The sequence below is a fragment of the Strix uralensis genome, chromosome 16, assembly GCF_047716275.1.
Source record: "Strix uralensis isolate ZFMK-TIS-50842 chromosome 16, bStrUra1, whole genome shotgun sequence".
NCBI lineage: Eukaryota > Metazoa > Chordata > Aves > Strigiformes > Strigidae > Strix > Strix uralensis.
The window spans coordinates 3,877,824-3,893,114 of NC_133987.1; the positions used below are offsets into that span (position 1 = coordinate 3,877,824).

Genomic DNA, 15,291 nt, shown 5'->3' on the forward strand with positions numbered 1-15,291 from the left:
TGGTTATGTCTGTAGGGGAAAGCTCAGGACACCAAGAGCCTTTAAGAAGTTTGTTATGAAACTGCTGAGAGGATCAGTCAGTGTCAGTTGTGGGTGGAAGCTGAGAGGTCACAAGAAGCCATGTTGGCTGGCCTGGGGACACTGGTTTCCATGGGTGTCTCTGGGGATGGACGATGACTGCACAGGGGTCTGGCTCTGCCGCAGGGCAGCCATGTGCGGTCTGGGCTGTGCCACAGACCTCTCATGCATTTCAGCGAGTGCTCCACGTACTGCAGTCAGTGTCTGCGTGGCTGTGGCACCCTGGCTGCCCATCAGAAGTGTGTGACTGTAGAGAAGAGGGTGCTCCCACCTGCCTTCCTGCTGGCCCTGGTCCTCCGCTCACCCTTGAGCTCAGCTCTGCGACGCTCGAGCGCCCAGAGCTGTGCGCCGGGTTCCTGTCCTCCGAGACATCCGAGTCCTCCTCCACAGAGCGGGTGGAAGGTGGATGTGCTGACTCCAACAGGACTGAGAGCTGGAGACTCAGCCCCCCGGGATATGGCAGCGGTGGGTTTGTGTCCGCTCAGGCGAGGTGAGGACATGGGTTTTCATATCCCTGGTGACGGTTGTGCTGTCCTGTGGGGGAGCACGGCCTTCTCCTCAAACCACAGCACCCACCATTTAATGTGGCACAGGTACTATGGGTCTTCTCTGGAAATAACTGATGATGGCTCTTAGCCCTCCCTCCCTGCTCCTGTCCCGGCTGGATGTCGCCTAAGGCAGGGTGCTGGTGGGTGGCTGGCGTGCGACAGCAGGGAGCTGTGGGGCGCGGGAGCCGTCTCCCAGCACACAGGGACCCGCCATGACACGCTGCTGGTCCCAGAGCAGGCCCGGGCCGAGGGGCCAGCCGGCACCCCAGGGGCAGCCATCTCGGCAGCGGGCCCCACCTCCCTGCAGAGCGAGGGGGAGACCGGGCGCCGCCCCGGCTGGAGGGAGGGTGCCCCGGGCAGAGCCAGCGCCGCCCCGGCTCGGGAGGTGCCGCAGGGGCCGGGGACCCCGGGCCTGGCCCCACCGCCATGGCGCTTCGCTTTCCGCAGGAGTTTGGCCCGGCCGCTGCGCCGTAGGGGGGTTGCCGTGGAGACGAGCGGCGCGGCCTAGTGCGGCGGCGGCAGGCGGAGGCCCGCGGGCTGCCCCGGCGATGTCGTTCCGCGACCTCAGGAGTGAGGAGCCACGCTGAGGGGCGCGGGGGGGACGGGACGGGGCGGGGCGGGACGGGACGCGGCAGCCCCCGGACTTGGCTCCCCTGAGGCCCCCCCGGGCAGCCGCGGCTCGCTGGGGCCCGCCGAGCAGCTCCGGCCCCAGTGGGTGTCTCAGCGGCCGCGCCGGTCCCGCTTTTCCTTTAAGTTTTGCCCTGTGGTTTCACTTAGAGCCGGGTGAGGGGCGCCTGGGGCCTGCGAGGAGGCTGCAGGAGCCTGCTGCAGGGTTGGAGCCTGTCTTTAGATTGACTGCCAGGCTGGGCTTACCAGGGCACGCTAAACGCAGAGGACGGGGATGCTGCATTGTAGTTAACTTCATTTAAATTGTGTGTTTTGTAGAGAGAAGCTGTTTTAAGGTTGTTTCTGTCCAGTCAATCTCCTGTTAAAAAGTCGCTTCTTTACTCGGGCATGTTTTCTATTGAAATGATACTTTTTTTTTTTTTTTTTTAATTAATCCATTCAGGATTTTCTTTAACAGTACTTTGAACAGGGCATATCAAATGGTAAATGAACAGCGTGCTGTGGGAACTGGAGTTCTTGGTAATGGCCATGATGGAGATGTAAGAAGGCATCCGTGCTCTTACTTGTTTTTCAGATTTTACTGAGATGATGAGGGCACTGGGGTATCCCCGACTCATATCTATGGAGAATTTTCAAACCCCAAACTTCATGCTTGTTTCAGAAGTGCTTCTCTGGCTAGTGAAAAGGTTGGTGATCAGGCTAACAAATGTTGGGGCTGATGCTGGGATGCGATATATATGCTTAGAGCTGATGCTTTGGTGTGAAACTGTGTTAAGAAGTTTGAAGAGGAAGATAATGATATTTACCCATTCTTTCAGATCTACTCTTCTAAATAGCAGATAGAAGATATAGTAGTTAAGTTTGCAGGTTTTTAGTTTAATTATACAACAACACCAAAAGTGTTTTAACAGCTGAAGTAAAAGATACAATGACTCAGTCCTGGCAGAGATTGCATCCTGAAGGTGGACATACTTACTCAGAAGTAGCCGTATCTCTTTCACATATTTTACAAACTCCATCACCATTCTGCCTATATCTGACCTTGTACCCCAAACAGGGTGATAAATGGTGAGAACTTGTCAAGATACAGTTAGTTTTTACCTTGTTGCTACAATTGTTACTGTTTCAACCTGATATTGTCTAGCATCCATGCCAAGTTTCAAAAAAAATATTATACACTACTAATTTACAACTACCAGTTGTAGTTTTATACCCACTTAACCCACTGACAGACTTTGGTTAAATATTTATGAAACTTCAAGTGCTAATGAAATTATGTATAATCATCTTTCTCCCATGTAAGTGAAAAAATAAACTACGTTTTTTAAGCTACTCATAAGGTAGACTATTATAATTGAAATATGACAGTGACCCATTTGCCTGATTGCTACTTTTTGGCCTGGATTCATAATTAGTATCCATTAAGTTTAATTACTGAGCTGTTAGAAATTTGCTGAATACTGTTGCAATTGTAATAAAATGGGGACATACTTACAACCATTCAGAATTACTTGGGTTAAGTTATCTAAATATTCTTTGAGATACTGCTGTTACACTCATGATCTAAATTACTGGTTGTTTTCAACTCATGTAAAAACACAAATCAGTGTCCTCCCTAGTATGTAACAATAAAATAACAGCAATTGAAAGAAATCAGAAATATTGTTTTAAAAATACATTTCTCTAATGAACCTGCACACATTTAAAAGCTTAAACTTCTGTTTAAAAGCTTTTTTCTTTTTAAAAGCTTTTAAAAGCTTAAACTATGCCTAATAGTGAAGTGCTTCACTTTCAGACCAAATAGTGACTGAACACTGGCATCCTTTTCTGTTATGGGTCAGAATTACACTTGACACGGGCAGACAGCTTTTCCAGCTTCTAGAAGTCTTTTAATTACACTTTAAAGCAGAGAGGCTACTTCACATACACCTTGCTTATAATTTCGAATGGGATTTGAATGCAAAGATGGTTTTTTTTGCCTCTCTGAACGCTGAAAATCTCAAAGCATTTATGAAACTGGGAGTTTTTTCTTCCCTGGTTCCTGTAGGCTGGTGACTTCTAGAAGTTTCTGCATTTCATGAATGTTTTTTTTTAAGCATTTCACAATCTTTCAGTTTGCTTTTTCATAAGTTTCATTTACTTTTGAAAGTAATATGTTTGAGATGATGTCCGAGTGTGATCTTCTCTTGTGTATTTTGGGAGGGTGGAAAAGTGTCATAACACTTTAAAGGACAAGGTGGCTGGTTTTATTATGAACAATAGTAATCTGGTACAAGTCATTTTAACGTACCGCCAGAAAGACTGGGAATATTGTCAGTCGTATGCCTGGTGTTTTAAATTGTGAAGCCACACATGATTAAGTTTAGTTTGATTTATATAAGTAGCTTGTGGTTTAAGTAGTAAATTACTTTGAGAATAAGTGTTTCAGAGACTTGATTGAGACAGCTGAATTTTGCTCCTTTGCAAAACTGACTGAAAAGATGTATTCAGGACCCCACCGTGACCACTCCTCCTGGAGAACTTCCTCAGGTTTTACAGCTTTTGCAGTTTGTACACAAACCCATTGTATACATTCCAGGGTCTGGATACCCTGATCTGCAGTAGGAGCTAAAGATTTATTTTCCAGTCTCGTACGTGCTTGTTTTGTTTGATTTTTTGCCTCACAAACAAACCAGTGTCTTTAATATTACACAGGTATTTCTTATCAGAATCTACACCTGCTTCTTTCCACAGGTATGAACCTCAGACTGATATTCCTCCTGATGTGGAGACAGAACAGGACCGGGTTTTCTTCATCAAGGCAGTGGCTCAGTTCATGGTAAGTCTGCCTAAGGAATCGTGCTTACACACACTGAAATACTGCTTCTATATTAGCTTTAATGCTTTCTCTCTTAACCCTGACAATTTCCTTGCAATGAGAAGCTGGGTATGTATTGTATTCTTGTGCTGTATTGTATATCTTGTGCTGTTAGAAACTTGAACAGGCCAGGGTGTGCTGTTACTGAAATCATGTAGAGTTATGTACGTATCTTTGTGGAATTGGGATCTAAACATCTGACGCTAAAACAGTATTCATCCTCATCACTTCATATTTATAAAAAGGTAATAGTGGAAGATATAGCTGTAGATACAAAATTTTTTGAAGCCGTTTAAATGGATTCAGAAGAGAACCCATCATATTTATTGCTAACTTTGGATGCCTGATTCTCTGTATGCTTGAACAGTTGTAACTTCTGATGTTTTCGTTATGATGTAGAATTGTATATTGGTATTCTGTTGTATGAGCCTTCTCACTTACTAGATCAAGTCATATTTTTCTCAGATCAAATCTTTTGTCACATTATACATGAGCATACTTGAATTGGGCCATCAACTTTTTTAGTCCCATGGAATAAAATAACATTGTCCTTCATATAATTCTTGTTATTTTGATGCAGCATGAGTCTTTGCAGTTATGGCACACTTACACAGCACTGTTAATCAGGTAGAAAAAAAATTAATGGGGCTGTGGGTGGGTCTGGAAGCAATGGAAGTCTTTGTGCTAATACCAAAGATTAATTTCTTATAATACTTTTTTAAATTTTTAAAATATATTAAAATGACATTATAAACAAGCCAGCTTTTCCCTTCTGATTTGTGATGTTCACCATAAATTTTCTTAATTCTTAATTTTACTATGTTCAGAGCATGATACAGTTCTGTACATACCAGAATGCACTTTTGAGCCCTGGAGCATCATAAGATGTAGTGAACAGATCCATTTTGTTTGGAGGGTTTTCAAATCAAGCATGTTTTAAAAGGGCAAGTGTGGAAGCAGAAACAATGTTATGCATACATTTTCCTTTTAATAACTGATTTCATGTAAGAAATCCCAAGGGTTTTGAAGAATTACATAATAAGATGCAGAAAATGAAATGAATGGAAATTTCTTTAATCATCCTCTACTTAGTCTTAGTTAATATTGCACAATAATATGGGGATTATTGTAGGATTTCAGCATTTTCAGAATGAGAAAAGCTTGTAGACATTTCCTTCATAATTCTCTGTCCATGGGATCCACAGTTATCTTCTCCAGTAGCTAATAGCTTTATGCATCCATAGGCAGATGTGAGATTTGATGGAGACAGATTTGCCTCAGAAGAGAATACCAGCTTGGATTAATCATCATGACATATAAGTAGAGTATTGCTCTCCTTTACTCAACAAGGAGTAAAGATGTGTTAATTTTTTACACAAATTACATATTACTCTGTGTTACTGGTAGTTTAAGAACTCACCAAATGGCTTCTTTTTGGACCCAAAAGTTCCTGAAGTGTCTGCAGGTTGTCTTATGTAGTTTTTTAATCACTTGCCCACCTAGAACCGCCTTAGTCCGTGTGGCTCAATACCAGGCTCCTACTCGAGGCTGCTTGGATCCAAATTTGAGGTGGAGTGCAACAAAAAGCCTCTGATGAGTTTAGTCTCACAGAAATTGATTCATGAAAACATACTTAGCAAACCAAGGTACCAAACTTTTTGCAAAAGGCAAATACTTGTTTTTTAAAAAGGGATGGGAGAAGCAGTGGAAATTTAGAGCCACTACTTCAGTACCCAGGAGACTATCCTGAGTATTAAAAGAAGACAGGGAGATGAGAGCAATCCTCATTCCTCCTATCAAGAATGTGCCATTGTACAGGAAAGGATGCAAAATGTTTGGGCCAGACAGGCTAAAGACCATGACTCTGAAACCGAATGGCTGGAGCACTCAGCTGGCAGTTCTGGTTCTTCCCTGGGCTGTTTCTGCATTTCCCTCACACTTTCAAAATTTGGCCCTATGATAATAATAAAGCAGATTTTAAAGTAAAGCAAACATTCTGACTATTGATGCCATTCTTGCAGTATATTTCTCTTTATCTTTTCTATTGCATTGTAATAATCTGATCTTCAGAATAGATGGAGGTGATACTTAATGATACTTCAAAACTATTTAGAGTTGTTACAACACAGGTGTCTGTCTCAAGCCTTCCAAACATGAAGTTGCCTTCTTGAGTAAGCAATGCCATTATGCCAATCTGAAAAATCTATGTACTTATCTGTGTATATTTTCTTCTTTTTAAGTAGTCTTTGAGTGAAAAAAACATTTTTTTTTCCTTTACTAGATGATGATCAGGGGCTGGAGCACCTCTCCTATCTATGAGGACAGGCTGAGAGAGTGGGGATTGTTCAGCCTGGAGAAGAGAGGGCTCTGGGGAGACCTTAAAGGGGCTACAGGAAAGATGGGGAGGGACTTTTTATCGGGGAGTGTAGGGATAGGATGAGGGGTAACAGTTTTAAACTGAAAGAGGGTAGATTCAGATTAGACTTAAAGAAGAAATTCTTCCCCGTGAGGGTAGTGAGGCACTGGCACAGGTTGCCCAGAGAAGCTGTGGCTCCCCCCTCCCTGGAAGGGTTCAAGGCCAGGTTGGACGGGGCTTTGGGCAACCTGGGCTAGTGGAAGGTGTCCCTGCCCATGGAGGGGGAGTTGGAACTAGATGATCTTTAAGGTCCCTTCCAACCCAAACCGTTCTGTGATTTTTCTCTCTTGGGGTTGAATGGAACTGAAATTGGAATTCCTATCCTTAGCAACATCCTTCGTGATGTGGTGCATTAGTTGTCTTTGTGTAGGGGATGTTTAACAGATTCTGTGAATTTAGTAATCTGCTTCTCTTAATATTTAATACCAACTGTTTCTACGATTAGTTTTTTAGGTTCCTTCTACTGAAAAGGAAGGAAGAAGAACATATCTGGCTTTCCACTTTGCGTATTGGCTCCTTTGAGGTCACGGTGGTGAAAAGTTTTAAAAGTGATTAGGGTTTTTTGTACCCTAAGCCTCATATTCCCCCGGCTCAGGATGTACCACATCAGTAAGCTGTTCTGGAAGTTTTGTCTTCACTTTTCAGCTGAGTTCCTGTCAGCAGGAAGCAGATGTAGAGTCAGTTTCCTCTGCTGGGTTGAGATTTTGGGATGAGAGAGGCAAGAGCTAAACATTTCTTGGAGATGGAAGTCTGATTGAAAAGTCACAAAGTTTGACAAGATGCATAGGAAGAAACATGGACCAACAGCTATTTATTTCTGTTTCCTTTGTTCTGTGAAAAGTTGGAGCTCAATCCATGGTTTGAGATGTGGTCCTTTCTCTCTTTAGTTTCACAGGAAATTTTCCTACAGTCAGTTATTCAGTGAAGCTCAGTGCTGAGTGGGCAAAACTTGTATCATCCATTTTAATGTTTGAGTCTTTTACCCCAGATTGAAGATCTTGCACTGTCAGAGCCCTAGGGGGGTGTGAATTCCTTACGGTAACGCTGTAATACCAAAGTTGTGTAATACCACCAGTGAACCGTGGATAGATTCTTTCTGCCACACAATATTCCCAAAGGATAAACATTTTAGCAGAAGTTTCATCTTCAAAAGATACCGAAAAAAAGCTGTTAAGTCATTTGGATGCTTAGTTTTTTGTATTCATAACCGGTGATCAGTTTTTGTTTGCTTGATTGTTTAGTCATGCCATCAGGGAAACTGCCTCAAAGTTTTATCTGAAGTTTGGTGTTGGCTCCTTGTGTCTATTCGTCTATAATACAGTCTTGTCAGGAATTTAAAGAACAACATTTGTGTCCTTTTTGTGGCAGATGTATCATTTCTATTATGCTCTTTTTTCCCCTTTATTATTTTGAAGTATAAAAAGATAATATTATAATTTTTAATTTTTTTTTCCTTACTGGTCTGTCTGTACTTTTCAGAGATGGAAGACAAGGGAGTAAAATCACTCATATCATAGCAGGGAAAAATTTGAGAGAAACAATAAAATATTCAGAAGGTACTGCTGGAAGAGAAGACAGTTAAATTAGGATAATTGATCTTACTCTTGTAACTCATTAAGGGTGAAATTTACCTCTCTCCAGCATCATCGCAAGACCTGGGCAGCACTTACATTCCACTTAAACTTAATTTGAATTTAAGTGGTGCACAGGGTTTTTGCTGATCTTCATGTGGGGAAGAATTAATGGATAGTTTGAGTTTTTTCATTCTGGCAATTATCTGCAAATATTCTGATGTACAGAGAGTGCACATGTTTCAGAAAAATTTCTTCTAGAAACATCAGTATTATGATGAAGGAAACTTGTGTTTCCAAACAGGAAGATTGATTTCTGTTTAAAAAAAAAAAAAAAAAAAAAATTCTGGTGCCCCCCAAAAGAGCTTTCAAGTGGAGAGTGAAGAGGTAAATGAGGATTTTGTTCTTTGTGACACAATGACTTCATTCTTTCTTCCCAAAGGCTACCAAAGCTCACATAAAGCTCAACACGAAGAAGCTTTACCAGGCAGATGGGTATGCAGTGAAGGAACTGCTAAAGGTCACCTCTGTGCTTTACGGTGCTATGAATACCAAGGGAGTGGAACGTGCAGACGTGAGTGAGGACGACAGCAGCAAGTTCAAGTTTGATCTTGGCTCAAAAGTAAGGAAAACTTGTACTCTTGCTTTTGGCAGGGGTTTTGTGTTAACCTATAAAAAACAAATCCATTTTCTATCCGAAACTTAAGTAGAGAATGTTCTCACAAGGGAGCGGGTATGGTTTTAACTCATACTTTCTGTAGTTGAGGTTATATGCTATGATTTGTTTTAATCTCTGTGAATTCTCAACCAGAAGCATAACACAAGGCAACAGTGGCACAAAATTGGTTATCTGTGGTTTGGACTGCTGTTGAAATCACAGAAATATTGGAGTAGGCTGGAATAAAGACTATTTTCTATCTGCTAACCTTGTTGCAAAAGGAGGAGTTTGCAAAATACAGACTGAAAGTTGGTTTTCAACCCGTTTGCATTGAAGAAAAGGGAAGTCTTCATGTTACCCTAACAAACATCAAAGCTGTTCAAGCCCTTAAAATAAATACCGTCTCGAAATATTAAAAAACCCAATACTTTGTTAAATAAGAGGAATTTCTGTTACTGCTTTTTGATAGTTTTAGCACCTCTTCGATATTTTAATACTTCTAGTCTTTGATTCTTTTATAGCTATAGTATGCCATGCCTGCTTGTTAGGCAATAATACTACCATTCTTGAAAAAATGGCAGAACCACAGGCAATTTTTCCTCTGTGTAAGTCTGGTGTGTGTCTCTGAAGAAAACACCCAAAGAAAAAATGAAAAAACACCTGTAGATGATCAATAGTCATTACGTATGTATATATACTTCTAACTTTTCATATGAAAAAGGTGATGTTTCCCTTTGCCCTGGGCAGCACATGAACTGGCCAAGTCACAGTTTTAGGAGTTTTGGGGTTTTTTTGTTGGCCTAAAGTGGCTGGGGTTTCACCCAAAAGCCAATGTGTAAATGGTGCCTCATCTAGACCATTTTAAAGTCAAGAGACAGGCTTCCTGGTTCCAGTGGACAACTTCTTCAATACTGTAGTAGAATTTCAGCCACTGTGCTGACCTCATATGTGATTTTAACATCAAAATGGGAAAAATCTGTCGTGCATTTTCTTTGTGATATTGGGGCATTCTCTTTTACTATTCAGTGCTGTTGCTGTGTTTCCAGATTGCTGACTTGAAGGCAGCTAGACAGCTTGCTTCTGAAATCACCTCCAAAGGAGCAAGTCTGTATGACTTACTTGGCAAAGAAGTTGAACTAAGGGTAAGTGCGTTCTGGGGAGTGTATAAGAGCTTGTGTTCAGTGGGTGCTGCAAAGGAAGAAGGTGAAAAAAGTATCAGTAGTTCTTCTTAATGGCTGCATCTAAAATGAATGTTCTGTGAGTTTGAAGGAATGGGTCTGAAAGTTTGCATTTCCTTCCCCCTCATATTCATACTTGGATTGCAGTAAGCTTGAGAGACCAGTTTGACATTTTCTCTTTAGCAGGAAAGTGAAATATTCTCTGTAGAACTCTTTGGAATTATTAACTTTATATGTACATTTTAGTGGCAGGGACAGATATATTCTGAAAGATAAATGATTAATGCCATTAATTTTCCAAGTGCAAGGCTCATTATTTCTGTTAGAGTAATTGAAGGCCTCGCAAGCCTGCAGGGTACATGTTCTTCAGCTTAGCTGTAAAATCACAAGCTGTTGCATGAAGTCACGGAACTGTCCTGAAACACTGCCAATAAGTCTTTCAATTATTTTCTTAAATGCATTTATCTGCAATGCTGGAGGTTATTAATTTTCTGAAAGTAGACATTTAAAGAAGGGAAACCCTGAATGTTCTGGTACTGGTTTTGGCAATCTTCAGATATACAATATCTGAGCTGTAGGAAGTGCACCTGAAGGAGCCGTAGACCGTGTGCCTTGATGGTTAATGGTCCCAGATCCTTGTCTGATGGAGTACAAGTGTTTCAAAGGGTAGGTGATATACAGGGAAGATTATCTGTGGAACACTGCCTTTTCTGCTAGATGCGTAAGTCAGCATGGTACACAGCAGTGTGAAAGGCATTCAGACTTCAAAAGGGAGAGAGAAGTGATAAGCCAGTTTAATTCAATATACACGGTTGTCACAAAAACGTTAGTCAGTCACTCCTCATCTTACGTTCTTTGCTTAATTTCTTGGCTTTGAAATAGTTTTCACACAGATGCTACCTAACGTGTTAATATTTGCTTTGGAGCATTAAACCCTTTCTCTGTGTACAGCATCCCTAAGAACTCCACTGAAAAGTCAGATATAAGGCAACGTTTTAAAAAAGTACTCAAGCATGGGTTTGAAATTGGGCATTGTTTAATCACTTTAAATCAAAGCTTTTAGGAGTCCAACTGACTTTAGAACTGGGCCTTAGAAAAGGGACTTGCACAAGTGCAGAGTGCTGAAAGCATGAAATGAAAAATCAAGAGCTGAGTAAGTGCTTCAGTGTAGCCATTTCTCACTGGGCCCATTAAGAAATCTTCAATCAAAGACACTTTAAAGGTGCAATTTCTAAAAGGACAGTATTTCTTACATACTGTAGTGAGTGCATGTTTCTTGTGGCTTAATGACTGTGTGCACAAGATGGGGATAGGGACACAGTTTATATTTTGCAAAAGGTTTGACAGATTGAACTTGTTGTGTTTAAGAAATCCTATCTTAGGAAAGTTGACCTTTGCTTCTGTCTCATTAGCTCTGAGTTTATATCCTAAAAGCACAAGGTGACACTATGACAGCACAGTGAGAACCTCCAGAGAGCAGCAGAAGAGACTTTCATGCTCTGTTCCTTATGATTTGTGACTGGTTCCAGCCTTCTTCAGTGATTTGTTAAACCTGAAGAACCCATTTTTGGCTTGTGTGTTAAACGCCAAGTTTGGTACATAAGCGTGTGACAAGTTTGAGACTTGAGCCTGCAGCAAAGCAAGCAGTTTCAGGGTAAAAGCCATGAGGTTGCAGTAACCAGTTGTTCAGTGAAATTTGTCAAGTTTTCCTTTTTGATTATAAGCACCCAACTTTGCCTTTCACTGGAAGTATGAGATTTGCTCATCAAATGAGAGGCTTAGAGCCAAACGCTGCTGTTTTCTTCCATCTGATAATGCCCATGGAAGTCAGTGGAGCTGCAGTTCTTTCTGAGTAGCTGGTGTTGAGAGCAGTAAGGAATTGCCCCTCTTCATTTCATGCCATCTTCCCTGGATCCTTCACAGAGTTGGTGAGGTGCTCAGAAGATCACAGGGATGGCATCCTCTGCCTGCCCGATTCCAGGTGGACAGAAGTAGAAGTGCTGTTAATGCTGACTTCGTATGGGGAATTAGAGCTTTGTCTGTAGATATCAAATTAGTTGCTATTAATCTAAGGTTACTTTTATTATTTTTTAATGTGAAGATTATTGATTTCCATTGCTTATTTTCTTTCGACGTTGCATGGCTAAGTAATGCACGCAATAAATTGCACTGGCAGAGAGATTGCACTCTTAAAGGGTGGTAGGAGAGCAGTAGGGTTTATTTTTCCATTACATTCTATGTTCTGAAACCTTTTGCGTATATTAAAATGCATCGACAGCTGTGATATGGTTTTAATGAATTTGAAAACACGGTAGTTTTATGTTCACTGAACCTCTTTTTTTTTTTTGCCAATCCATCCATTACCAAATATTTAAATGAAGGATCTTGCTGCCTAGGCTTAGTTAGACTGATGACGTATCTTGTTTCTACCCTAAGTGAAGACTGCCTCATTTTCCAGCAGCTGTAAAAGAAATGCCAGCATTTGGCACTAACGGGTTGACTAGGTCTGTTCTCATAGTCTGAGCAGCTTTTGGGGAAAGATCATTGGGAAAAAGTGAAGTAAAACTCATTATTTCCTGTAGAACTGTTGACTCTAATTTGTGTCACAGCCTTTGCTTACTTTATTGGAGTTCTTTTTGCACATAATTTGTATAGAAACTGTGTAGAAAAGCCTTATATGTTAGATAAATCTTACTGTTTCAAATCATGGAACACTTCTTAAAATAAATTACTTTCTGAATGAAAAAAATTTCAGCTAGAGAAGAGTTTGTTAACAGAATGGTTCTGTTAGATGTAGATACATACGATCTAAATACATGTGCGTATTTATTGGGAAGAGTTTGTATTCGTTTTCTTGGAAATGTGGTACTGTGCCTTTCTGATGCCTTTATAAATACATTATTTCCTGACTGAATATATAGTTCTTATGCATATGTAAACTACTTTCAAAGTTAATCTGTAATGTAGAAAAAACTTTAACTTAAGAACATCAGAAGAATCAGAATTCAGACTGTGATGCTGTTAGTTAAGATTTTTTGGGGGGGAAAAAAAATGCAACCAAAAGCTGTACTTTTCTCATCAAATGAACACCACAAATGTAATTTTCGGTTTAAAAAAGAAATCAGATTTTATATTTGAAAAAGAAGAGGAAAGCATTTCCTTATTAACAATCCTCAAGAAGCAGAAAGCTTCAATGTGAAGAGAAGCCATTTGGTCCCAGCCCTGCAAAGATTTCCTTGCCCACTGTCAGTGGATCCCAACTTGCGCAGTGGGTGTAGAGCACCACGAGTGGAGGGGCAGGAGTACAGGCTGTGTGTGTGTGTTGTTACGGCTGTGTCACCTGCACTGTCAGGGAACTGTTAAATGGGAGCTTGGCCCAGTTAACGTGGGGGAGCAATTCAGCTTTCAGGGAGGAAAGGGATGAAAACCCTTACTTGATCAGAGGATCTTTGGAGTTAAATGTTGAATTCCATTGAAGCTGTGTTGTTTCTAAACCGACTGTGGATGAGCATGGATTAGGTTATTGGTGTCCTCTGGCACTACAATGGTGGAGACACAGAATTTTTATTTTAAAATTAATTTAAGCCTTATATTTGCAAGGTAGTTTCCAGGCTTACTGGTCCAAGTTCTTAGAGCATCGAAATTGCCAAGTTGGAATGCATAGAGTGTGGTGGAGTTGATGAATGAATTTTGGTACGACAGAGTGAGATCCCCAGCTGAAAAGCAAATTCTGTCACGGAGACATATGTCTTTATCTTCACTGTTTCCTTTACTGCCAGGGGGACTTTCTCTGCATTGCATTACTACGTAGCCTTCATTTTCAGAATATTTACAACTAGCTTTGGAAGAATAACTAGATGCTTCGAGTTCTGGTTTCCTTTAATCTTTTTTCTAGCTTTATTTTTTGGATGGAGAAGGTGGAGGTTGATTTGGATTTGATGTGGGGATGGATGATTTTGTTTGGATTTTTTTCTCTCTCTTCATACACTATACTAAATGCTTAGGATGATTAGAAGAAATAGAAGTTGAAAATACCAGTGCTGTGATTAAGCCTGTCGAGCCCAAAATCCAGAAAAGCAGCCACAGGATTAATGTCAGTACTCAGGCAAAATGCAGCACCACTTTGCTATGTGTTCACTTTGGATTTCATGTGTGGTGGCTGCCTCTGGACCTATGCAGTTAACTGCTGCGGTCTTGTAAATGGCCAGAAGGTGTTAGAAAAGTCAGTGGTCCTCTATGCCCTGTAACAATCGTTCATGGGGAAAATGGCAAGATGAATCTCTGGTGGGAGGAAGGGGTGATGAGGTGATCCAAATAATTCTTTAGTACAAAATAAAGCAGTAATGACTTTGAAGGTCAGTTGTGATCAGTTGAGAAAGGACACTCCTGCATTATTATTATACATTGAACATCTGAAATCCAAAAGGAAATATTTACGGCTATTTATAACACCTCAGCAAAGCTGACTGACTCTGAGTGCCTGCCACTTTGCATCTGCCAGAGGTCCTGTGGACACATTAGCAGGAGCCTGTCAAGAAGCTGCCTTGCTTAGACTTGCTGAATTATTAGATGCAGTAAGATAACGAAGCAAAAAAATTCCAGAATAAAACTGCCTCTGTGTTGGTGGCAGGCATAAAGATTTCTGACCTTCTCAAGGTTGTTTTCATTTTATTTACATCTTTATTATCTCTAAGCCATGTAAAACTGAAGAAAGATGAAAATAATCTTTTTTTTTTTTTTATACGTACTTAGCTTGTGCTGAAGTCGGGCAATGCAGTGGGTCTGTTTTCTAATGCTCCTCTTGGCACTTGCTCCATCTGTGACCTTGAACAAACTGTTTATTCCCTGTGTATCCTCTTGTGTAAACAAAGTAATTTCTGTAATTTTGTAGATTAAAACTTTTAACAGCCAGATAAAGTGTCTCCCAATCTATGGAGAATAAATTTCTGAGTACAGGGTATCACTACAAGTGTTACTGGTATTCATGCACACAGTATAAGCTTGTTCCAAAACTGATGGAAGTCATTGAGAACCTCTTTCCTGACTTCAGTTTGTGAAACGCTGGAATTAAACTCTTAGGAGAGCCAAAAGCATTTAGATCCAGCTGTGGAACTGAGACGGTTCTAGTTACAACGAAAAGAGTTGCCACTGAGGACATTTAACTTGGATCTCACTATTCGCAGCTTTTTGGTTAAAGAGCCCTTCCTCCCTGCCTCCCCCAGCTCACCCTGTTGCAGTTTGCCACCTACTCTTTCTGTAGACAGGTAGATCTGATTTGAGTGACAACTGCATTATTCAGTACTCTTTGAACGTTAACTACAAAAAAATATTTTATTTGTAACGTTGGAAGCATTTTCC

At 40.9% G+C, this 15,291-nt stretch overlaps 1 protein-coding gene across 5 annotated transcripts in view; it reads left to right on the forward strand.

Annotated features, from left to right (window-relative positions):
- The first annotated feature begins 825 nt into the window (after positions 1-825).
- Positions 826-15,291, forward strand: part of CLUAP1 (clusterin associated protein 1) — a 70,815-nt gene continuing 56,349 nt past the window's right edge. The window contains exons 1-5 of one of the 5 annotated variants that reach the window (XM_074886331.1): positions 826-1,196; positions 1,828-1,939; positions 3,987-4,071; positions 8,540-8,719; positions 9,802-9,897. In XM_074886331.1, coding sequence (XP_074742432.1) covers positions 839-1,196; positions 1,828-1,939; positions 3,987-4,071; positions 8,540-8,719; positions 9,802-9,897 — 831 coding nt within the window. In that variant the 5' untranslated portion in view covers positions 826-838. Of the gene's footprint in view, positions 1,197-1,263; positions 1,338-1,389; positions 1,559-1,827; positions 1,940-3,986; positions 4,072-8,539; positions 8,720-9,801; positions 9,898-15,291 lie in introns of those variants that run through there. The other 4 variants (XM_074886329.1, XM_074886330.1, XM_074886334.1 and 1 more) reach the window with 4 other exon arrangements.